Source organism: Lithobates pipiens, unplaced genomic scaffold (assembly GCF_037356315.1).
Source record: "Lithobates pipiens isolate NorthernLeopardFrog02 unplaced genomic scaffold, aLitPip1_a1.2 Scaffold_23, whole genome shotgun sequence".
NCBI classification, from domain to species: domain Eukaryota; kingdom Metazoa; phylum Chordata; class Amphibia; order Anura; family Ranidae; genus Lithobates; species Lithobates pipiens.
The window spans coordinates 247757865-247782835 of NW_027507785.1; the positions used below are offsets into that span (position 1 = coordinate 247757865).

Here is a 24971-nt window from a genome sequence, read left to right on the forward strand (position 1 = left end):
GAAACACAATGCTTAAACAGACTCTTAAAATTCGTGGTTTCATACCTTTCCAGATCTTTTTGTGTTGTAATGATTTTCCGATATTCTCTAAGTTTGAAATTAGGCTGAAAATTGAAGCAGGCTGAAGAGGTGTGTGTTGAAAGCAAAGTAAATGTTGATCTATCTATCTATCTATCTATCTATCTATCTATCTATCTATCTATCTATCTATCTATCTATCTATCTATCTATCTCTCTATGTGTATATCATAAATCATTGATGTCTTTTTTTTTTAAACATTGGCCACATTTGCCTGCCTAGATTTACCCATATTAGCCTTGCCACACTCCTGGATCCAGCAGCTACATGGTGACCATAGGACTGATTTGCACACACATCCTGTTTTAATATAAGTTGCCACTTGTAAGCTTTTAATAAAATTGTAACGCTATACCTATCTCTGAGGAGACCACCTCTGCATGCGGTCCACTTTCAAGGAACTGTTTGGGACTTCTTTCATGCTATTCCTAGCCATGGACTTTTAGCTGCTAGGCTTATTCACCCACATGTGCCATGTCCGAGTGGATTTAAGGCAGATTGGCTGGAAATGAGAGCCCACTACCCTTGATGATTACCCTACCCTGGACATACCAACATTTGGTTTTGAGAGTACACTCGAGAGTTATCGACTGTGAAAGGATATTTATTCGCCTCTGGCAGCCCTACCCTCTGCTTCGTCTCTCTGAGAGGAGCCTATGCAACTAGGCTGCTCGTGACTTTCCCACAAAGATAGGACTCCACAACAATCCCAGTCTCATCAATAGGTTTGACTGTGCCCTCAAGCCTCTCTCCAAATCTCTTAGATTCTCTACAATACAGTGCCTTGAAAAAGTATTTATAGCCCGTGAAATTTTCAAAATTTTGTAATTTACAACCAAAAACTTAAATGTATTTTATTGGGTTTATGCGATAGACCAACACAGAGTGGCACATAATTGATAAATGGTTTTCAACATTTTTTTTACAAATAAATATGTGAAAAGTGTGGCGTGCATTTATATTCAGCCCCCCTGAGTCAATACTTTGTAGAACCACCTTTTGCTGCAATTACAGCTGCAACTCTTTTTGGGGATGTCTCTACCAGCTTTGCACATCTAGAGAATTACATATTTGCCCATTCTTCTTTGCAAAACAGCTCAAGCTCTGTCAGATTGGATGGAGAGCCTCTGTGAACAGCAATTTTCAAGTCTTGCCACAAATTATCAATTGGATTTAGGTCTGGACTTTGACTGTACCATTCTAATATATGACTATGCTTTAATCTAAACCATTCCACTGTAGCTCCGCCCCAGTCTCAAGTCTTTTGCAGACGCAAACAGGTTTTCTTCTAACGTTGCTCTGTATTTGGCTCCATTCATCTTTCCATCAACTCTGATGAGCTTCTCTGTCCCTGCTGAAGAAAAGCATCCCCACAACATAATGCTGCCACCACCATGTTTCACAGTGGGGAAGGTGTGTTCAGGGTGATGTGCATTGATAGTTTTCCTCCACACATAGCATTTTGCTTTTCAGGCCAAAAAGTTACATTTTGGTCTCATCTAACCAGAGTACCTCATGCCACATGTTTGCTGTGTCCCCCACGGGGCTTCTCACAAATTGCAAATGGGACTTCTTATGGCTTGCTTTCAATAATGGCTTTCTTCTTCCATAAAGGCCAGATTTGTGGAATGCAAAACTAATAGTAATCCTGTGGACAGATTCTCCCACCTGAGCTGTGGATCTCTGCAGCTCTTCCAGAGTTACCATGGGCCTCTTAGCAGCTTCTCTGATTAATGCTCTCCTTGCCCGGCCTGTCAGTTTAGGTGGACGGCCATGTCTTTGTAGGTTTGCAGGTGTACCATACTCTATTTTTCAGATGATGGATTGAACAATGCTCCATGAGATGTTCAATACATGTTTTTTATATCCTAACCCTGCTTTAAACTTCTCCACAACTTTATCCCTGATCTGTCTGGTGTGTTTCTTGGCCTTCATGATGCTATTTTTTTCACTATGGTTCTCCAACAAACCTCTGAGGGCTTCACAGCACAGCTGTATTTATACAGAGATTAAATTACACATAGGTGGACTCTATTTACTAATTAGGTGACTTCTGAAGGCAATTGGTTCCACTAGATTTTATTTAGGGGTATCAGAGTAAAGGGGGCTGCATACAAATGCACGCCACACTTTTCACATATTTATTTGTAAAAAAATAAAATAATATACATTTACGTTTTTGGTTGTAACATGACAAAATATGGAAAATTTCAAGGGGTATGAATACTTTTTCTGTGCACTAATTTGCTCTCATATCATGCTGACAAAATGTCTATGGCTGTGCTTAAACATAAGGCCATCTCCTTCCTTGCTTAGCCACAAGTCACTTTTGTGCTCAACCTGAGTCTCCCCTGGCTACAACATTTTCAATTGCTGGATTGATTCTTCTCTTAGTTGCTTGCCTGGCGGCCCTGTCATTCCATGTGCCTCACCAAAGTTTTACCAGTCAAGTCTCCTCCTCTGACAATCTCTAATCTTTGTGATGTAGGTTTCTTATGGAGATGCTTTATAATGCAATGGGTGGTTTACAGTCCTAGAGGCTGCTCACCAGCAACTGTGGGGTCTTGCTGGACCCCCAGAGGAGTTTATTGAAGTTTTGAAAGGATGCTTTGTTGCTTGCCTGGAGGCCCTGTCATTTCATGTGCCTCACCAAAGTCTTACCAGCCAAGTCTCTTCCTCCGGCAATCTCCCAGGTCACCTCTTCTGTTCTGGCTCACCATGTGGAGTAGCAAAACTTCTTTCCCAAGCACAGTGCTGATCAGTTACTACATCATCCTTGCAATTGAGCCATCAACCTTATTCTGGGATCTACTCCCTATAGAGGTCAGTTATATCCTCTCAGCTTCCCAAAGCCATGTCAAATTACATCCTTAAAAATCTTTAAAAAGACTTTATATGCAAATGTTCTTACCCCTGTTGGGGTAGCATTCTTCCTCCATGAAGCCCAGCTGTTCCCAAAACAAATTCTACACATTACCTACAATCTAATTTTTGATTAAGAAGGAGATGAACGGAGAACTGCATTTAAAATCATGTTCACTGTAAATATTTTGTAATGCCCTTTCTTCTCTGAACTTCCAGCACTTTGTCAATAAAATCTCCTGAGGTCTCCTCTATGAACTATATTCTAATTTTCTCAATGGTCCCTCCATACATGGACATTATGTCTGTTCTGTCTTGCAAACTCTACATGAAATTGTGAAAAGTAACTTCCCGCAGGTGCCTTCCAGGGCTATATTGTCTCTTAGGATGGACTTTGCATTTACTCTGAAAAGGTTGCTGTTATATCCAACCCAGCAGTCACAAAGCTACATGGCACTTTCTAGGATATACTACCTATTTCTGGCAATTTATCAACAACTACCCTGTTCATGTTGCATCCATTACCGCTCTCTTGGAAAGGTGCAAACCCCAAGCACTGGCCTTCCAAACCAATTAAAGCCTTCTGTACCTTGAGGCAAACCATCTAATACAGACCTGGCATAACAAGACTTACATCATCAAACCCCTCTTCATTGAAGTCAATGGGTCATCTGAAGGAGTCTGCGCCATCCTATTTTAGTTGAGCTAGACAACCCTGAGCCTTCTCTAAAAAATTCCCTTAAGCAGAGAAGAATTATTCCACTGGGGATTTAGAACTGCTTGCTATATCCTACTGACTCTTGAGAAGTGGTGCTGTCTCTTCTTCTGTGCAAAATCACTACACAGAGCAGGTATGTATAACATTTTTGTTATTTTTATAGAAAAAAAACAAGACTTTACAATCACTTTAAGATATGGAAATTTCCTCCTGGAAATCCCAAGATCCTTTGGTTTTCTTCAGGCAAATCACTGGCTGTTTAACAGGCCAGATAAAACAGATCCTGGTAGTGGCCCCAGTTGCAGCCAACGAGTGCATGCAACGCCATTCTCCAGGAGGGTTCAACTGCGATGGCCTAGTTTCCATAATGAGTAGTCTGTTTTTTTTTCAAGGAGTTCGCCATTGAAACTGGGTAGGGTAATGCACACTAGAGACGGCATCTGCATGCTTTGCAACAGGATCTACTAAAAAGATTTAATCTGTGCTGTGGGTTGATGCTATTTTACACTACAAAAGTGAGTCTACAAAGAATATTAAAAATATTTTACTTTTCTTAATAAAGGTTTTGTGAAGATGTTATACATTGCTTGTGCACGTTCTGTTTGTACTAGAGGGCACATATGACATATGCCTGCTGGTTTCTTACAGTGTTCCCCTTACATGCCTTGGCTCTGGACAGTGGTGGTCTATAGTATCATGGCACATGGCTTTGGCTCCGGGAGGACTTGTGCTGAAGGGGCTGTGAGAAATGCTCCTGTACTTCTACCCCCACTCTTTCTGTCCAATCCCCTTCCCTACTCTCTCTTTGGGAGAAGCTGAGGGGATCTTTATATCACCTAACCCTTTAAAAAACACAGATGCATGGTTGGTAGTGTAGCTGAGTGTTTCTCTGTACTGGGGTCACTGCTGGAGGCTAATGTGGTGGTCTGTGTGCATTTGAGGTGCCTACACACATTAACCTGCCCAACTTAAAGTGTGTGTGCATGGGAGGCAAGAGGGGTTTGGGCGGCTTCTGGCATTTGTGAACTGCTGGCTAGCCCAGGGGGCGGTGATCCCATTTCTTACTGCAGGAAAGTTTCAGAGGTTTTGCTGAAATCGCTTTATGGTGCACAAGAAGGGTAGGGTACAACCAGTCGGAGATATTAAAGTCTTGCATATTAATTTCAAAATCTGAAAGTTCAAGATGGATTCTATTGTTTAGTTGTAGCATCCCTGCATATGGGGGACTTCCTTAAAACCACGGAACCGCCCCTATTCACATGTCTTAAAGAAGCCTAGTATATTTTGATATACTGTGACTGTGTTAGTGGCAACATTTGTAGTTAAAAGTGTTTCAGTTTAATTTATTCAACTTTCAGCAGTCCATACTCTCTGTCACTCTTGCAGCCTTCTTCCACCCCCCGGGGATATACTTTTTACAAATATCTCAAATAAGGCTAAGCCGAACACCCCCCTGGTTCAGTTTGCACCAGAACTTGCGAACAGGCAAAAAATTTGGACGAACACAGGAACACCATTAAAGTCTATGGGACACGAACATGAAAACATTTAAAGTGCTAATGTTAAAGGCTTACATGCAAGTCATTCTCATTAAAAAGTGTTTGGGGACATGTATCAATGCAAGAAAAAGTTTTAAAAGTGGACATTTTTTGGAAGCAGTGATTTTAATAATGCTTAAAGTTAAACAATAAAATGAAATATTCCTTTAGATATCGTGCCTGTGGGATGCATCTATAGTATGCCTGTAAAATGGCACAGTTTTCCTGTGTTTAGAACAGGACCATGGCAAAATTACATTTCTAAAGGAAAAAAAGTAATTTAAAACTGATTGCGGCTATAAGGAATTGTCGGGTCTCAGCAATATAGATAACACTCATTGAAAAAAATGGCATGCCCCCCCAGTCCATTACCAGGCCATTTGGGTCTGGTATGGATATTAAGGTGAATCCTGTGCCAAATTGTTTTTTAAAAATGGAGTAGGGGTCCCCCCCAAAATCCATACCAGACCCTTATCCGAGCACGCAGCCTGGCAAGCCGAAGGAAAAGAGCCCCCTCCTGATTCGTACCAGGCCACATGCCCTCAATGAGTAGTCCCCCAAAGCATCTTGTTCCCATGTTGATGGGGACAAGGACCTCATCCCCACAATCCTTGCACGGTGGTTGTGGGGGGTCTATGGGTGAGGGGCCTATCGGAATCTGGAAGCCCCCTTTAACAAGGAGACCCTCTCCCTTTATGTGAATTGGTAACATGTACATCGTACCCCTACCATTTCACGAAAAAAGTGTCAAAAATAGTAAAAAAGAGATGAGACACTTTGGGACAAGTCCTTTATGAAAAAAAAATGCCCTGCAATGTAGATCCATCTCATGGCGTCCAACAGACCAATAAAATAAAAAAAAAGCCCCAACAGCTCCGCCTCCATGGAAGGCTCCCGCTGAGTGACGCTTCTTGAAAGCTGTTATATAGCTGAGGGCAGGGCCACCCGGTGATGTAAACGGGTGACCCCGCCCCCCTCTGATGCCACGTGATGTCATAGGAAGGCGGGGTCACCCGTTTACGTCACAGAGTGGAGGCGGAGCTGTTGTGGATTTTTTTCCCTTTTTTCGTCTCGGGTGGTGTGAGATGGATCTACATCATGGGACATTTTTATTTTTTAATAAAGGACTTGTCCCAAAGTGTCTTCTGTCTTTTTTACTATTTTTGACACTTTTTTTTGTGAAATGGTAGGGGTACAATGTACCTGTTACCAATTCACATAGGGGGGAGGCTGGGATCTCTGGGTCCCCTTGATAAAGTGGGCTTCCAGATTTGGATACACCCCCCACCTGCAGACCCCCACAACCACTGGGCAAGGGTTGTGGGAATGAGGCCCTTGTCCCCATCAACATGTGGCCTGGTACGATTTGGGGGGCACTCTCTGGCCCCCCCTCTTTTCCTGCGGCCTTCTAGGTTGTGTGCTCAGATAAGGACCTGGTAAGGATTTTTTGGGGACGCCCACAAATTTTTTTTTTTTTTTTTGGTTCTGGGTTCCTCTTATTCTATGTTCATACCAGACCCAAATGGCCTGGTAATGGATGGGGGGGGGACCCATGCAGTTTTTTCAATGAGTTTTATCTATGTTGCCGAGACCCGACAATTCATTATAGCCGCGATCAGTTTTAAATTACTTTTTTCCTTTAGAAATGTAATCTTGCTGTGGTACTGTTCTAAACACGGGAAAACTGCGTCACTTTACAGGCATACTATAGACACCCCCGAGGCACGATAGTTTAATTAATATTTCATTTTTATTGTTTCACTTTAAGCATTAATAAAATCACTGCTCCCGAAAAAACTTCCGTTTTTAAAACTTTTTTTGAATTGATACATGTCCCCTGGGGCAGGACCCTGGTCCCCAACACTTTTTACGACAATAACTTGCATATAAGAACTTTAAAATGAGCACTTTTGGTTTTTCATGTTCGTGTCCCATAGACTTTAACGGGGTTCTGCGGCTTTTGAATTTGCTGCAAACACCGCATAATGTTCGTTGTTTGCGGAACTTCCAAACAACCGTTCGCTCCATCCCTAATCTCAAATATACAACATTCTGCTATCACATGCGTTTCCAATTAACCCCCATTGCCTCAGAGACTGAGAGAGGGAGCTGGGTCATATTCTTTCTGAAGAAGATTGTGAGAAGTCCATCTTTTTAAGGCATAACTAAAGGCAAAGTGGAGAGTGATTAGAATAAGTGGTAGGTTTTTATTGTTGTCTGTGCCCCTGTTAGGAAGATTCACTATCTCTATTTGTCGTATTTACCATTATCACAGAAGATGACAGTAAAAGAAAATCACAAATTTTGGGTTGTCCCCAGAGCAGAAGTAGAATTCCCTTAATTTTTAGGGATTTATTCTCACTTCCTGTTTTGGCTATGAGACAGGATGCAAAGGAAAATACCAAAAAGGATACAGATGGGAAAAATAAACCTTACAGGGGTTATAATCCTCCCTTACACTATCTAAAATGGAAAAAAAAAAGTTTTGCCTTTACTTCTACTTCAACCTTCCTGACGGTAATCTCGAGTGTGTCACGGGGTGAATTTTCACTACCAAAAGCGGTAACACTCAGGATTGCATCACAGGATCCAGTTACTTACCTTGTCCCCAGGATCCTGCATCTCCCTGCTGTCTGTGGGCTGTCCGATTCATCACTGTGCTGGACTCCGTTCCCTGTGAGCGTTGCGACGCGACAAATTCAAAAAGTGCAAAAAACAAAACACATACAGTACACTATCTAACATAACTCCTTCTCTCCTCCCACAGGTATGTGTCAGCTCACAACTTCCACCTTTAATTGCAACTAGGAACATCCTGCTAGTTCTGTGTAATGTGCTTTTGATGATCTATGCTGCTGTCAAATTCTTTACCTCTGTCCATATCAGAATGATGTTTATTTAACTTTCTTATTGTCTCACTATACCTAAAATTTAGGAGATGTTCTTATCTTTATGGCACTGACCTTTTCTGCTCTCTTGCTGTGTCTTGTAGTGAGTCTTGGTGTGAGAAGTTCATTCTGTTAGCCATGTGTTCCTCCTATGCAATCCTGACTAATTAATTGGCAAAACCCCCACCCAAATTCAGTATAAAATCAGGCATAACATAGGGGATGCCCAGGCAAGGGGTTTGCACAGGCATGGGGTTGCATTGGCTACTAACATCTTGGATAAAGTATTTCATATTGGATTAAGTATTGCACTTCTGCTCAGCACTTCAGCGAATGCACAAAGCGAAAATACACAGCAGACTACAGGTGACCTGATTCTCCAAACTTTTCTTCTCTTATTCATGCTTCCTCCCAATCTCACCACTCTGTATCATGCACTCTCTATTCTTCCTTCTCACAGTTGCATCGTCTCTGCTTAAATTCTCACTCCTTCACCCACCTTCTCCACCCCACAGCTTATATATATCTCCCTCACTCCTGTCTTCACCTTATTACTGCACTCATCAGCTCCTGCTAACGCTAAATCCTTGTACCAATAAAGCCTGCAGGCCATTGGGACGTGTCCCCCCACATAAGTCACACTCCCATATCACCTCTCTCACCCTTCTGCTTCTCCTAACTTCTGGAGATATTTCCCCAAATCCTGGACCACAATCATTTACCTTCGGCCAACATACCCAGCACAGCCCATCCTCTGCTAGCAGCTGCAATCCACACAATCTCATTTCTATTCCTCTTCAGCCTAGAGCCAGCCTCCCCTTCTCCTGTGCCCTTTGGAATGCCCGCTCTGTTTGTAACAAACTCACCACTGTCCATGACCTATTTATCACTAACTCTCTGAACCTACTTGCAATTACTGAGACCTGGATTCAAGAATCTGACCTTCCTTCTCCTGCGTCTCTCTCCTATGGTGGCCTCCTGTGGACTCACTCTCCCAGGCCTAGTGGACGGAAAGGAGGTGGTGTTGGAATTCTCCTATCCCCTCAAAGCACTTTCCAGGTTCTTCATCCACCCCCCTCTCTGTCCCTCTCTTCATTTGAAGCTCACTGTATTCGCCTATTTTCTCCGGTTTCATTGAGAATTGCTGTGATCTATCGCCCCCCTGGACCGGTATCAAACTTCCTTGATGACTTCTCTGCCTGGCTACCCTACTTTCTCTCCTCTGAAATTCCAACACTCATTCTTGGTGACTTTAACATCCCTGTTAATCTTAACACTCCTGCCACTTCTAAGCTGCTGAGCCTAACCTCCTCTTTTGATCTAAAACAATGGACAAGTGCTTCCACTCACTCTGTTGGCAACTGCCTTGACCTTATCTTCTCCTACCTATGCACTCCGCACACCCTTTCCAATATTCCTTTTCCTCTATCTGATCACCACCTTATTAGTTTCAATCTCTCCTTGTCTGCCTCCTCCTTGCCTTCCAACTACCAAACTATTACCCGTAGAAACCTTCGCCATCTTAACCCTTCTCTTCTTTTCTCTGCTACAGACTGTCTCTACGACAAAATCTCCTCCTTGTCCTGCCCCAACTTGGCTACTTCTGTCTACAACAGTTCGCTGTCATCCACCCTGGATACCTTGGCCCCCTTTACTACGCACAGAATCAAGCCCCGGCCGCTGCAACCCTGGCAGACAGACAATACCAGAAGCCTCAAAAAACGTAGCCGTGCTCTTGAGCGTTTGTGGCGTAAAACGAAGTCACAGCAAGATTTCAGCCAATATAAATCTGCCCTCCAAAAATACCATTCCTGCCTGCACGCTGCCAAACAGACCTACTTTATCACTCTCATTAACACCCTCTCACGCAGTCCCCGTCAACTCTTTTCTACCTTTACCACTCTACTTCGTCCTCCATTACCCCCACCCACTAACTTACTCACTGCCCAGGAGATTGCTTATCACTTCAAAAATAAGATTGAGACGATTCGTCTCGAGATCTCCGCTCTACAGACATCTCCCTCACCTTACACTCCCTGTCCTCCTGCACAATCAATACTTTCCTCTTTTGACCCAGCTACTATAGAGGAAGTCACTAAACTTTTTTCTAATGCCCGCCTAACCTCCTGCCCCCTGGACCCTGTTCCTTCTCAAATACTACGGTCACCATCTGACTCAATCCTACACTCCTTAACTCATATCTTCAACCTCTCACTCTCTACTGGCATCTTCCCCAACCCTCTAAAACATGCACTAGTCACTCCCATACCAAAAAAGGCCTCAGACCCCACCAATCTTAACAACTTAAGACCCATCTCTTTACTCCCTTTTGCCTCCAAACTCCTCGAACGTTTAGTCTATAACCGACTGAGCAACCACCTCACTGAAAATAACCTTCTCGATCCTTTTCAGTCTGGATTTCGCCCACAGCACTCCACAGAAACTGCCCTTCTAAAACTCACCAACGACTTACTAACAGCCAAAACCAACGGTCATTATTCCATACTCTTACTCTTGGACCTTTCTGCTGCCTTTGATACAGTTGACCACCCCCTCCTCCTCAAAAAACTCAATTTGCTTGGTCTCCATGACTGCACTCTCCGTTGGTTTGAATCTTACCTATCTCATCGCACCTTCAGTGTCACTTACAACTCCACTTCCTCTTCTCCAACTCCTCTTACCGTTGGGGTCCCCCAAGGTTCTGTCCTTGGACCTCTACTATTCTCGATCTACACATCCTCCTTGGGTCAGCTGATAGCCTCCCATGGCTTTCGCTACCATTTATATGCTGATGACACCCAAATCTATCTCTCTACCCCTCAGCTCACCCCATCAGTCTCCTCACGCATCGCTGATCTACTAACAGACATATCAGCCTGGATGTCACACCACTTCCTCAAACTTAATCTATCTAAAACCGAGCTCTTAATAATTCCTCCCCCACGTACCCCTTCACCTGACTTCTCTGTCAAGATCAATGGCACATCTATCAGTCCATCCCCACATGCCAAGGTGCTAGGGGTAACCTTAGACTCCGAACTGTCCTTTCAGGCCCACATACAAGCCCTGTCCAAATCATGCCGCCTTAGCCTCCGCAACATTTCCAGAATACGCCCCTTTTTAACTAATGACACCACCAAGCTTCTAATTCACTCCCTGGTCATCTCTCGCCTCGACTACTGCAACTCCCTCCTCGTTGGATTACCTTTACATAGGCTATCCCCCCTCCAGTCCATAATGAATGCCGCTGCCAGACTCATCCACCTTACCAGCCATTCAGTGTCCTCCACCCCTCTCTGCCAATCCCTGCACTGGCTTCCACTCACCCAACGAATAAAATTCAAAGTACTAACAATAATTTACAAAGCCATCCATAACTCTGCCCCCAGCTACATCACTGACCTGGTCCCAAAATACCAACCAAACCGCCCTCTTCGGTCATCTCAAGACCTCCTGCTCTCTAGCTCCCTTGTCCCCTCCTCCCATGCTCGCCTCCAGGATTTCTCCAGAGCTTCTCCTATCCTCTGGAACTCCCTACCCCAATCTGTCCGACTGTCCCCTAATCTATCCATCTTTAGACGATCCCTGAAAACCCTTCTCTTCAAAGAAGCCTATCCTGCTTCTAACTAACACTGTTTTACTTCCCCCATCAGCTCATCCCCCACAGTAATTACCTCCTGTATCAATTGCCCCTTCCTTTTTAGATTGTAAGCTCTAACGAGCAGGGCCCTCTTATTCCTCTTGTGCCAAATTGTAATGTAAATGTAATGTCTGCCCTTATGTTGTAAAGCGCTGAGCAAACTGTTGGCGCTATATAAAACCTGTATAATAATAATAATAATACACTGTAATCTTGCAGATTACATTACTGTATCAAATTATTTCACATCCCTTTTGTCCCTAATGCTTTGTCCAGTGCCTGCAGTTTTATATTATATATAATGTTCTTTCTGCCTGGCAACTTGAGACTGTCCATAGCAGCCAAAAAGTGTCCCTTTTACATCAAAATTGGTTTTAGACCAGCTAGAAAACAGCGATAGTGAATTAGAATCACTTGCAGAATTGAGCAATAGTGATTTGTGGGGAAATTCGCCATCAGACTGAAAGTAACTGAAAGTAACGACAGCGACTATTCTGCAACTGAGCAAATTTCAGTGTTTTTGATTTGATTACATTATTGAATGCATTTTGTTATTATTATTATATTATTTGTTATTATTATTTCATATTATATTATTAATTGTCCGAATGGTGTTGGCTCAAACTTGTTCGGCATATACACGGTCACACAAATGTTGGCCAACAATTACGAACGTAGTGACATACTACGTGGTTTTTCAGCTCTTTAGCGCCACCCTTTGGGCTCCTTCTGCTAATATCATGTTAGTAGAGGTTTGGTGAGTGTTGATTCATGCTTTTCTTTTCGCATTTTTCATTTAGCGCTTTTCAGTTCGCGTTTTTCATTTGTGTTTTTCAGTTAGTTTCTGAACGCCCGTTTGTCAACCAGACATTTTGCAGAATCGGAGGAGATAACGTGTTATTTATTATTGACCTTGGAGTTATTGCTTTGACACAATTTTTTTGGTTGAATAATGATTTGATTTGATATATTTTCTATATTTTTGGATGCATTAAATGCACTTTTTGGTTAAGTTCTATTGGCAGATAGCATGTCTATTTTTTATTTTTTATTTTTTTAATGCACAATAAAAAAATTGTGGAGAATAATACTTGGCTTTGTGTTTTACTTCAAATGACAGTTTGGGAGTAGGCAGTTACATTTTAAAAAATACAATGTAAAATTGACAAGGGACACCAACATAGTTGTATCTTTGATCTTATAAACTACAAGATAATGGCGTTGTGGTAATTTTTACAAATAAAAAAAAGGAAAAAAAAGCATTTGAAAATGTGTTTGCAATAACTCCATCAGTATCACAAGCAAAGCAGCTTCATTATTATCCCATTAAAGAAGAAGAGAATGTGCGCTGCATTTGGAGATTTCATAAATTGCGACGTCACGAATGTTAATTCTCCATTACGAACGCTAGTTTACAAGACCGACCGCTTCTGCTTCCAAGCATGCGTGTTTGCACTTAGGACTTTTGGCCGATGGACTTGTGTACACACAATTGGAAAATCCGACAACATACATTTGTTCAGCGGATTCCATTTTCATCCAATCTTGCCATAGAGGACAGCAGAGCTCTGACAGGTCCATCCCTGCACAGTGAGTGGAGAAGGACCTGTCATCCGCCAGCTCAGCAGAGATCAATAGAGTGAGAGCGATCTCCCGCTGAGCTGCTCTGCTCCTTGTGAAAGGGGCCTGAGTTTGTGGAACTTTGGTCTACCTGGATCAGTTTCTCTGGCTCAGATAAACCTCAGTTCTTTCTTTGACCCTTACTTCTTAGTGCAGTGTCTACAGGTGAAATATTGTGGTAGTCGGCTTCACGCCTGGGTTCTCCCTTCTCTTTTCTCCTTTTTTTTCTCTGTTTTTGCTTTCTTGTTTTTCCTTTTTCTTCCTGGTTAGTATTATCAATACTGAATGGCACTGTTTTTTTCAGTTGTTTGGTCTTTTACTGATTTAACAAAACTTGATCTTCTACAATGTTCTACAATTTGTAGTAGACTGTATTGTCTCTTATTGCTATGTGCTCCTCATATGGAAAATGTATTTGTTTTTGTTTTCCTTTTATGTGTCTGTGCAAATTTTGTGTAAACCATTTAATAAAAATGTACATTTGATATCTCCTCCCTAACTGTCTTATTGCATCTTCCCACAATCTCAAGCACAATAGAAGTCAAACAGGGTTCGTGGACAGATGTCTATTGGCCCCTGAAGTCGCCAAAAGTAGTGCAGGAACTACTTTTGGAAATCGGTGTGGCGCCGCAAAGTTGTTGCCGACAATAGGCTGTGATTTGGCATGTCAAATCACATGTCAAATCGCGCCATGTGAACGAGGGCTTATAGTTCAATGAGTAGACAAGGGACACACAGCAAGCTACAAAGCTACAAAAGTGAGTAGTGAAGTTGCCACATTGGCTGCACCGTGATAGGGATGTGTGAACCATAAGACTGGCTCAACAGATTTACAAAAATTCTGGCAATTAAACATGTACGCATATCAATTTTCTACTGTGAGGTGTTTGGCTGGTAATCTAGTAAAACATGATATTTAACCTTCCTGGTGGTTTTCCCGAGTGTGGCTCAGGGTTAAATTTCAGCACCATTAGCGGTAACTCAGAGCCACAATCGGGATTGCATTGCAGGATCCTGGTGCGGTATACTTACCTTGTCCCCAGGATCCTGCGATGCCTCTCTATGCCGGGCTCCGTTCCATGAGAGTGCCACGACACACGGGGGCGGAGCCCGGCGGCAAATTCAAAAAGGTGAAAAATCATAATACATACAGTACAGTGTAATCTGACAGATTACATTACTGTATGAAATTATTTCACATCCTTTTTGTCCCCAGTGCTTTGTCCAATGCCCTGCATGTTTTATATTGTATATACTGTTTCTGCCTGGAAACTAGAGATTGTCCATAGCAACCAAAGTGTGTCCCTTCACGTGAAAAGTGGTTTTAGACCAGCTAGAAAACAGCTATTAGTAAATTAGAACGTTTGCAGAATTGAGCGATAGTGAATTGTGGGGAAATTAATTTTATTATTATTATATTAATCATTTTTAAATTTATTTATATTTATTATATTATAATTTATGATTTTGTGTTTCAAACTTCATCATACCCAGGATATCTACTAGACTCTTATTTGGACAGTTGTAAGTGTTATTGCTAAGAATTACAGGCCTACAATATAAAATGCCAAATTTCCATGCAAAATAATTGTACCACTTTAAGGGGGAAAAATATGGTTGTAAACTTCATATTTGCATCCATTTCTCTGAAATAACCTTGCTACCAGTGCTAGTTCTGCTGTATGCTACCATATGTTAAAGAAGTATTAAACCCAAAAGCAAACATTTATGATATTGCAGCTTACCAGTTCTTTGTTGTGGTTGCTGCATTCGTGTTTTCTTTTTCAGGCTTTCTTTCTTTTATTTACACCTGGTGATCCTGCTAGTAAGTCTGTTGTTTTTCAATAGAGCAAGCTGTGCTGCAGATGTAGCAGTTAAGCAATGTATATATGGACAGTTTTTGTTTCTTTTTGCTCAACCAGTAGGAGCAAAAAGCAATGTGGATGCATTGATTCCCCTTGGTGCACTATTGTATTCTGAGAGTGGAGACCCACCCAAGTCAGAACACACAAATCAGCACAGCAGCCATTGACTGCAATCTCTGATTGACCATTCGGCAGAACCCGATCGTTAGATCAGCTTCTGTTACACAGACAGTGGTACGCACAGATCAAAATAGGAACAGGGCGAATTTCATTCCGTGTATACCAACCTTTAGTGGGTTGATAAAAACCATTTGCCGCTGACATAGGTGCTTACAATGCTCAGTATTTATTTTTTATTTATATAAAACCTTTATCCTAAAAGGAACAAAAGTGCTTCAGTTTTTTCCCCTCAAAGGTGTTAACTGGAGTTTGGCTACAATTTATCTAGTGTATCTATATCTGCTACTGTATCCAAAGCCTTGTCACACGATCAGATTTTCAGACGACCGAACATCCGTTTTCTGTTGCCTGCTAGTCTCATGTCAAAAGTGAAGAGGTTACTCGCCATACGAAAATTCTCGTATGACAAAATACAACTTCAGAAGTGAGGTCATGTGTTGACTCGTTTTGCATGTATTCTTTTTTTTCTGAGCATGCGTAGTATTACACTTATGATTTTTTAAATTTGAAAACCGTACTAATTAAACAAAAATCAGACGTTGAGTTACAAAAAATGGATAATCTGCTCATCCAGGTTTTGTCTGATGAAAAAATGGAATCAGCTGTTGAAAGCACCATACTAACAATCCGAAAATTGGCAGATCGTTCGTCGGACAAAACTTTTTGTCTGATTTTCGTATCACTCCCCTCCCCCCAGAATGATAATACTGCTGCCCAAAGGTGTCTCTGTTACTCCTTCATCCAGAATGTAGGCACCTTAACCCCAAAAGCGGTAGCCCGAACCAGACTCGGGATCGCATTGCTGAATGCAGGGAGAGGTTTACTTACCTTGTCCCCTGGATCCAGCGATGTCCCCACGCTGTACGAGCGAGCCGTGTCTCGCTCAATCTATCACAGAGCCGAGCTCCGTTCCCTGCAAGCGTTGCGACGCATGGGGACGAAGAACGGCGCCAAATTAAAAAAGTAAAACACACAAATTGCATACAGTACAATGTAATCTTACAGATTACATTGCTGTATGTAATTATTTCACATCCCCTTTGTCCCTAGTGGTCTGCCCAGTGCCCTGCATGCAGTTTTATCTTATAAAAACTGTTATTTATGTCTGGAAACTGGAGATTGTCCATAGCAACCAAAACTGTCCCTTTACATCAAAAATGATTTTAGACCAGCTAGAAAACAGCGACAATAAATTAGAATCACTCGCAGAATTGAGCGATAGCAATTTGTGGGGAGATCCGTCATCAAATACTGAAAAGTAATGACAGTGACAAAACTGAGCAAATTTCAGTGTTTTTGATTTGATTACATTATTAAATAATTTTTATTATTGTTATATTATTATTTGGTATAATTATTTATAGTTATTTATTATATTATAATTTATGATTTCATTTTTCAAACATTATCCTACCCGGGATGTCTGCTAGACTCTGGTTTGGACAGATTTAAGTGAGTTATTCCTAAGAATTACAGGACTACAATATAAAATGCCAAATTTCCATGCAAAATAATTGTACCGCTTTCAGCACCTAAAATCTGAAATAATCATACCGCCAGGGAGGTTAATTAATACACAAATTGTGTTATTGGCCAGATCACCAGGTGAATACAGAGGAAAAAAAAGAAAACGAATGTGTCCACCATATCTAAGCCCTTGTACACACGGTCGGAGATTCCGACAACCAAATCTTGTCCGAAACTGTTGCATACACACGGTTGGACGAAGTTGTCGGAAAATCCGATCATTCAGAACGTGATGACGTTATTTCGTTACAACGGGACTATGTTCAGGCTAGTAGCCAATAGCTTTGATGTAGGAATTTGATCTGAGCATGCGTGGCACTTTGTCCGATCGGAATTCTCTGCACATGATCGGAGTATATCTGATCGGAGCATTTTGTCGGAAAATATTTCCGGCAAGTTGGAAAATTTGGTCCAACGGAAACAGTCCGATGCAGACCACACACAGTCGGAATATCCGACAAAACGCTCCGATCGGACACATTCCGTCGGAATCTCCGATTTTTTGTACAAGGGCTTAGGATTGGTGAGCTGCAATATATCACATTTTTGGTTTTGGGTTTAATACCGCTTTAAGGATGAAAATGTCGCCATGAAGTTGATTTACTAAACCTATACAGTGAAAAACTTGTGTAGCCGTGCATGGTAGCTTCTAACTTCAGCTTATTCAATTAAGCTTTGCCAAAAAAACCTGGAAGCTGATTGGTTCCGATGCAGAGCTGCACCAGATTTTGCACTCTTTAGTTTAAGTAAATCCCCTCCATATGTCACAGTAATTGTCGCTCCTCATGCAACAAACCCCATTCTCAATGAGACTCTATGTTGAAATAAACAGGTTTACATAGCAGGAATTGTTTTCAGGTGTCATATTCATCTGACAGTTGAAAGGTTTTTCTAGATTATATACAAGCATAAGAAAACAAGTGGAAACTAAGAGCATACTGTACGAAATGCAAGAGCTGCTTTTGTTAACCAAGAAGAAAATGATTTCCTACTTAATGATGAATGGTTGCGTGTCCTGGTTTCAACATTCCAGCAAAGGGGTCTCAGCGGGAGAAATGTGAGGAGGGGGGTGAAATAACTCTATTTTGAAAGTGCAAAGGAATGACAGAAGGGCCAGAAAAGAAAATGTTCTTGTGTGAGAGAGACACATAATACTCCGACAGGAACTACAGTACTGAGCGTTGGGCTAGAAGAGAATTACTGGGATAAAGTAGCACAATGAGAGAGAGGAATGTAGCGTTTCATGAAAGGGCCTCCCAAAAAAACGTTCATATCATTTTAATATACAATTACTTTATATATTTGAGGCTATAGGTCACATTCTAATACCTGAATTATATATTGTTAATACATTATAATGACAGAGATGACTTCCTTCACTCTATAAAAAGAGACTACACTTGTGATGAGTAATCTTATGCAAGTACCAGGTGGAACGTCTGGCTCCCAAGAAGGTCATATTTTATATGGTGTATTTTTGTCAAGGCATCACAGGAAAAAAAACCTACCATGATGCAAAATGAAAATCTTATTGGTTGATGCTGCCTGGCAAAAAAAGTGTCTATGATCACTCTTTTCTAAAGGCCCGTACACACGATCAGACCTTTTGACAACAAACATGCAAATTAGCTGTTTTGGAGCAACATCCGACCGTGTGTACGCTCCGACGGACAAACTTTTTTGATTTTCATCAGACTTTTGTTGGCTGTGCGAACGGACAAACTTTTTGACAACATAAGCCCGATGGAGCAAAGTCCAATCGTGTGTACACAAAACCATCGGACTTTTGTACAAGGTACAAACACACATGCTCAGAACCAATGCAAAAGATCAGACAACAATACAGAAGTTGACCAAAGGTGGGGCTGGAGTAATCTAATATCCTCTTTTGAAGTGTAGTCAGTACGTTGAAACATCACTATGTTCTTATTTGTTGCCTAAAAAGTGTGATTGTGCGTATGCAATACAAACTTATGGCCAACGCCAGGACTGGAACCTGGAAGTAGATGTGGAGCTAGTCTGTGGTGTCTGGTGGTGGTGAGGCCAATACAAGTCTATCACATAGAGAGACAGGGCCTGATGTCACCTTTGATTAACATGCAATGTAATTGTTTTTAACATGTGAGTGGCTTTCTACTTGTCAATAAATTTTAGTTTACTTGGTTATTGAACCATTGGAGGATATCTTTGCTTTTTTCATATGATAATGGCCATTTATAAATCTTGGGGAGATACTTGGTGACATTCCATACCTGAACGGCTGGATATTTACATAAGTGTGATTGATATTTATCTCAATTGTAGAAGATTTCAATACTTTTACTTTGCACAATTTTGGTGGACTTTACTTATTGACTTTTGGTTATTATGGATGAAAGCCTATAATAGAGTATAAAACTGGAGATTGCAAAATCTGGTGCAGATCTGCAAAGAAATCAGCTTCTAGGTTTTTTGTCAAAGCTTAATTGAACAAACTGAAGTTGCTAATTGACTACTATTCCCGGCCGCACCAGATTTTGCACTCTCCAGTTTTTGGAAATCAACCGCAGTGATCCTTGTTTAGGAAGGACACGTAGCTTTGGTGAGGACAAGGTTAGTACAGACTAGAATAGATTAATTTAGTGCTGAGGGTTAAATTAAGGATTAAAGCAGTATTAAACCCAAAAACCAAAAATGTAATACATTGCAGCTTGCCACTTATCAGATATGGTGGCTGCATTAGGCTGGGTTCACATATATGTGAATTGGATGCAGTTTTACCTGCATCCAATTTGCATGACAGGCTAGTATGATCAGCTCTCAATGGAGCCAGTTCACACAGGTCCGGAGTGGCCACGATCCAGATTGCAGAAGGATCCTGTGTGTGTTTTGGTCTGGTTCAGGTGTGAATTCAGGTACAAATTTGGACCGGATTCACACCTGAACCGGTGAACAGACACGCACCTGACCCCAGGCTTGAATCTGCGGCAGCGCATATGTGAACCTGGCCTTAGCTAAAACCCTCTGTTCTCACCAGGTGATCTGACCAGTAGTACATCTCCTGTATTAGAGTGCCCCACCCTACCCTCATGGACAGTAGCATTGTCAGTCTGGGCGGGAGGACACTGTTAGATGTTACTGTGCTCCGAGGTCCTCAGAAGAAGTCTCCATAGATGTAATGTGTTAGGCCTGTCTGTGATGTCATGCTACATGGAAAGGAGCCAGTCTGGGTGCTATCAGCAGGAGCACGGATGGTGGTATTTGTCTCTGCTTATAAAGATTTCATGCTGCGTGGCATAATCAATGATCTATCGCTGATTGTGCTGTATAAAAGTGCATTCTGTTTTTATCGTTAATAAATTATTTTACAGAGAGCACTATGAGTTGTTTTCTATTCACCTATATTTGGTATGATATACGAGTGGTGGAGCAGAGGAGAATTGTTAGCCCTGTAAAGGTATTCAGCTCTGCAGATCACTTGGGGTCTTAGCCATGTGTTCTGAAGGAGGAAAGTGGTGGAGTGGCTGTCCAGTAGGTGTCTGTAGCATTTAAAGCAGGATTGAAATTCTACTGAACCAGCCAAATTTTCATCCATGTATGGGCAGGCTGGTTGTATAGGAGTTAGTCTACGGATCAACTTCTGTACAACTGCCCTGTTAGGTTTTTCCTGATCGACCAATGCCACCAGCTATAGCCTGCTAGTCCAATAAAAAAAAAAAAAGAATAATGTATGGGCTGCCTAAGACCTCCTTCAATTAGGGGTCCTACTGCCCAGGTGAGTGGACACCCATCATCACAGTTTGTGTGGCACAACATAAGGATTATTACACAATGAGGTTGATTGTGCACAAAATTGAGTATAGATATGCATAGTAATCAGCTTACAGTTTTTTTTTGTCAAAGCTTAATTGAACAAACTGAATTTGGAAACGGTTTGGCTACCATGCACAGCTGCACACATTTTGCACTCTCCAGTTTTAGTAAATCAACCTCAAAGCATTTTCACATGTCCAGTGTGGAGGAGCACTGAAGCATTTTATTTATTGAAAGGGAAGTTTTAATTATATGGGTTTTAATTGAAAAATCACAGATGTTTTTTGATGCTGTACACATTTCTCAGTGGAGTTGATGAATTTTGCACTATTATAGTGGATTTATTGATGTTTTTGTTGCATGATTCATTCTGTATATAATTTTACTGTCGATTTTTCATATATATGAATATGGTTATTTGAGATTTATCAGTTCACATGAATTTGTATATTCTTTACTAAGTTGGGATTTATTTTATATTTATATGAAGGTTTTTTGGCTAATATATTGCATGTTATGAATGAATGAATGAATGAAATACTTATATAGCGCACAATGCGAACTGAATCGCCTCTAGGCGCTGTGGCGAGCTTTGATCATCTGCTAAAAGAGGAAGGTCTTGAGTTTTTTCTTCCAGGCGGATGTTGATTGGTAGAGCATTCCATAGCAGAGGAGATGTAATTAGGTTTAGGGTAAAGCACTGCATTGTATTGGGTATTTATTGATATGTAGACCAAAGGTGTGATGTTTGAGCTGCATTTGAGATTAGTCAGAGAAACTAAAAAAAAGTATGCCTATTCAACTCCTTAACAAACCTTTGTTAACACCAATCAGTCCTAATTACACCTCCCTTCCCTTGGCTGTTATGTTTCTGTATTTTTTTTTTTATTTATATTTTTTTTTACCACAAAGATTTAACTTTTTGTTTTTTCAAAAAAAAAATTTAATAACTTTGGAATGCTTTTTTACCAGAAACTTAATTTAGTGTGCTTTTACATACGACTGATATGGAATAAAATGTGAAGAAGTGAAGGGAGAGTGAATCTTCTGCCCTTTCCTAAAATGGCTTCTAGGAGGAGAGTTCTGGAGAGAGGAAAAGTGAGAAAATTCTCGGAATGAAAACCCTCCAAGGAAGAGTATATCTGTCTTTTTTATGTCGTTTCAATCCTTTTCAATGGCGATTTTACTTTTTCTTGTGACTATCCATAAGAAGGTCCACTCCAGGAACATAGTTGCTCTATGTACTCAGTTATGTTATATGCACTAAAACAAATTCTGGGTTTTAATGCCTCTTTAGTCGCACTTCGATTTCCTGGATCCCAATATCAATTCAGGGCTACTATAAAGAAACTTCCTTGTATACTTATTTAGATTACATTAGATGTGTCATAAAAGGTATGAACGGAAATCATAGCACGATTATGTAAACAAAAAATAGAAATAATTTAGGCAAATTTCCTCCTTCCTTCAACACAGCTCAAACAGTGGTAGTAGCTATGCCAGACAAATAAACCATATTACTGGAAATTGTAAGTGGGTGTTGCCTCTATAGCTGAACAGAGGTTCCTTGTGTGGACCTAAATATTATTTGTTGATTGGGTTGGTTTTAAAGAATGACAAATCCTACATAACTGAAAATTCAGAATTGGGTTGACACTGGCTAACATTTAGTGCTTTAGTACCAGTTTGACAGAACTGTCTGTTCTGTTAGAAAAAAACAACAACCTATATACAATACACCATGAAAAAGGAAATGACTGTAAATGGTAATACCTGGGGACACCAGGTGGTGCACGTGATGGGCGAGAGGGTATCTGTGGGGGCATCAAAAGTGAATCATTAGCATTTGAAAAAGAAGATATGGCTCCTGGACGAGAGGGTACTGGTGGAGCCGCAGGCTGAGAGCTCAGTGATTGTACAGCAGTAACAAAACCACGACTTGACAGTGAAGAAGACGGTCTTGTTGGAGTAGAATGCTGAGACGTTTTTTTCTGAGAAGGTGGACTGGCAGGTGGTGACCTATAAAAACAGTAGAACAAGTAAAATAGTTATATCTTCCAAATATAATCAGACTATGAAAACCTATAGGCTCAACTATCATCAAGGATAACAAGGAAGGGGGGGGGGGAGTATGCATCCTCATCACAAATAAAGAACTGCTAGACTGTCTACCACTGTCCTTTCCAAGTTGCATGGCATTCATTTTTCTGTGGGGGAAATCACTGGTTGTGGAGATCCCCCAACATGACGGGAAATTTGTGTGCTCATGATCTGAACTAATAACACTGTGGGTAAAACTGGGTTTCTATGACTATCTTTATATTATATTATTGCTACTTCCCTTAGTCAAAGTAAAACATTTTAAAATTTGAGTAAGAATTGCTTAGATTTATTTCACTTGTGTTCTGTAAAAGCTAACAGATTGAATACATAACCTGGAGAAATCTCTGAACAATAATCACCAAAACCAGCCTAAAGGGCAACTGTCGTACTCTAGATAAATTCAAGTTAAAAGTAATACGTAGCCACAGGCATTGAGTGGTCCCTACATTGTTATACTCCTGGGCACCGCTGTAATCTAGTGGCTCAGTTGGAAGATGTCAGTCAGTTCCAACTTTGGAGCAAAAAGTTAAAATCTGCATACTGAGCATCTTGGGATTGTAAGTTCCTGGGGCACTTAGGAGGTATGTTACACACAAACTTATTTATATGTAGGCTATGAGAGGGGTATAGTAATTGCACACTACAGTATTTAATTAAAACTGATTGAAAATTTAAGCTGTTTGGAGGCATCTCAATACTTGTTGTGGGAGTTATTGCATTGAACCAAAGTTGATTTATTAACCTCTTATGTAAGCATGGGAATGCTGAAGGACTAGTCCATGATAAAAGCACTAAAAATAAAGACATAAGTGCTCCAATGTCAATTTGAGCAATCTCTATTTCTCAGGATAATATGTTCCATGGTCCATTGACCACGTTCAAGGGTCAACATGCTCAAAAATTTACAGACACAAGTAGCAGAGGTACATCTGAACATCAAGAAAACAAAACATTGATAGTTTTTACACATCAGAAGATCTCTGTACTTATAATATAGAGTCCCCAGCCTGTAGCTACAGCACGGAGGATTAACCACCAGTGGATCCCTTAAATATTTCTCCACATGTTGAATGCAACTCTCCCTTCCACTTGAATGGCTACCTTTAGTTAAATAACTCTTGAGATTATTTTCAGATAGGACTGCTGGACTGTTTTAATAATTACATTTGCCCTTCTATTGCCCTTAATGAGATGCAGCATTCAGCAAATCCTGACTGTCAGTGGAGTAGTATCGTTAGTTTATTACTTTTGGTTCCTGCAAGTGACTTCAAATGGAAGTAGTTGGCACCACAGAAGTCTATGGGACCAGCTAAAATGTATTTCAATTTATGTAACTTTGAGAGACTGGAAGTAATCAACAAAAAGAACCACTGCAGGGTGTTCAGACAGCTGTATCCCAGTAAGGACAGTATGGAGGTAAGTATGATTGACAGAATATTTTTTTTTTCCCACTGTACTTTCTAATTCTTGCAGTTCTTTTTATAAACCTTTTTCCTCCTACTGCATTGAGTTCAGATAGCCTTGGATATTAGAGGAAAATAAAAATAAGAAAAAAATGTTTAAAGTGAATATAAAGACTTTTTTCATTCTGGTCATGTAGCAGGGATAGGACCTTTGTCAGGTTTGTATTGTTTGAAGTGCTAATCTGATAGCGCTGGAAGCTTAGGTAGATAATAATTTAATGCTATTGGTGTATATGGTAAAACTGAACTGGTGGTATCCTAATGGGCTGTCTAGGTAATCTGTGGGCTGCTTCTGTGAACTGAGGAACTGCAACAGAAACTGCAGAATGTGAATGTAATATTTGAGTCTGAAGATCAAAGTGCCACACTGTCAGAAACCATGAATCAGACTGAGACAGAAGTACAGTTAAATCACACTTGTTTAATAATAAAAGTAAATAGAACAAAGGTAGTCAAACCATAGCCAAAGTTCGGTAACCAGAACGGATAGTCAGACAAGCCAGAAAGTCAGGAAGCCAGGGATCAGTGTAGTGGAACAGCAAGCGGGATCTGGAGCCAGAGGAAATGTCAGCCAAGCAAGTCTTAACAGGAATGCAGGAGATAGTCTCTGTGATGTTGACCAAGGCGAAGGCAGAGATCATCTGGGCTGGACGGCTTATATAGGCAGGACTGATGAGCAGCAATTTTACAGAGGAG

The 24971-nt window shown here is 41.0% G+C and overlaps 1 protein-coding gene across 1 annotated transcript in view; it reads right to left on the reverse strand.

The window, feature by feature from the left end:
* DNM3 (dynamin 3) overlaps positions 1-24971 on the reverse strand; it is a 514556-nt gene that overhangs the window by 87121 nt on the left and 402464 nt on the right. The window contains exon 21 of the mRNA XM_077453003.1: positions 22483-22728. Within this exon, the coding sequence (XP_077309129.1) occupies positions 22483-22728 (246 nt within the window). The remainder of the gene's footprint in view (positions 1-22482; positions 22729-24971) is intronic.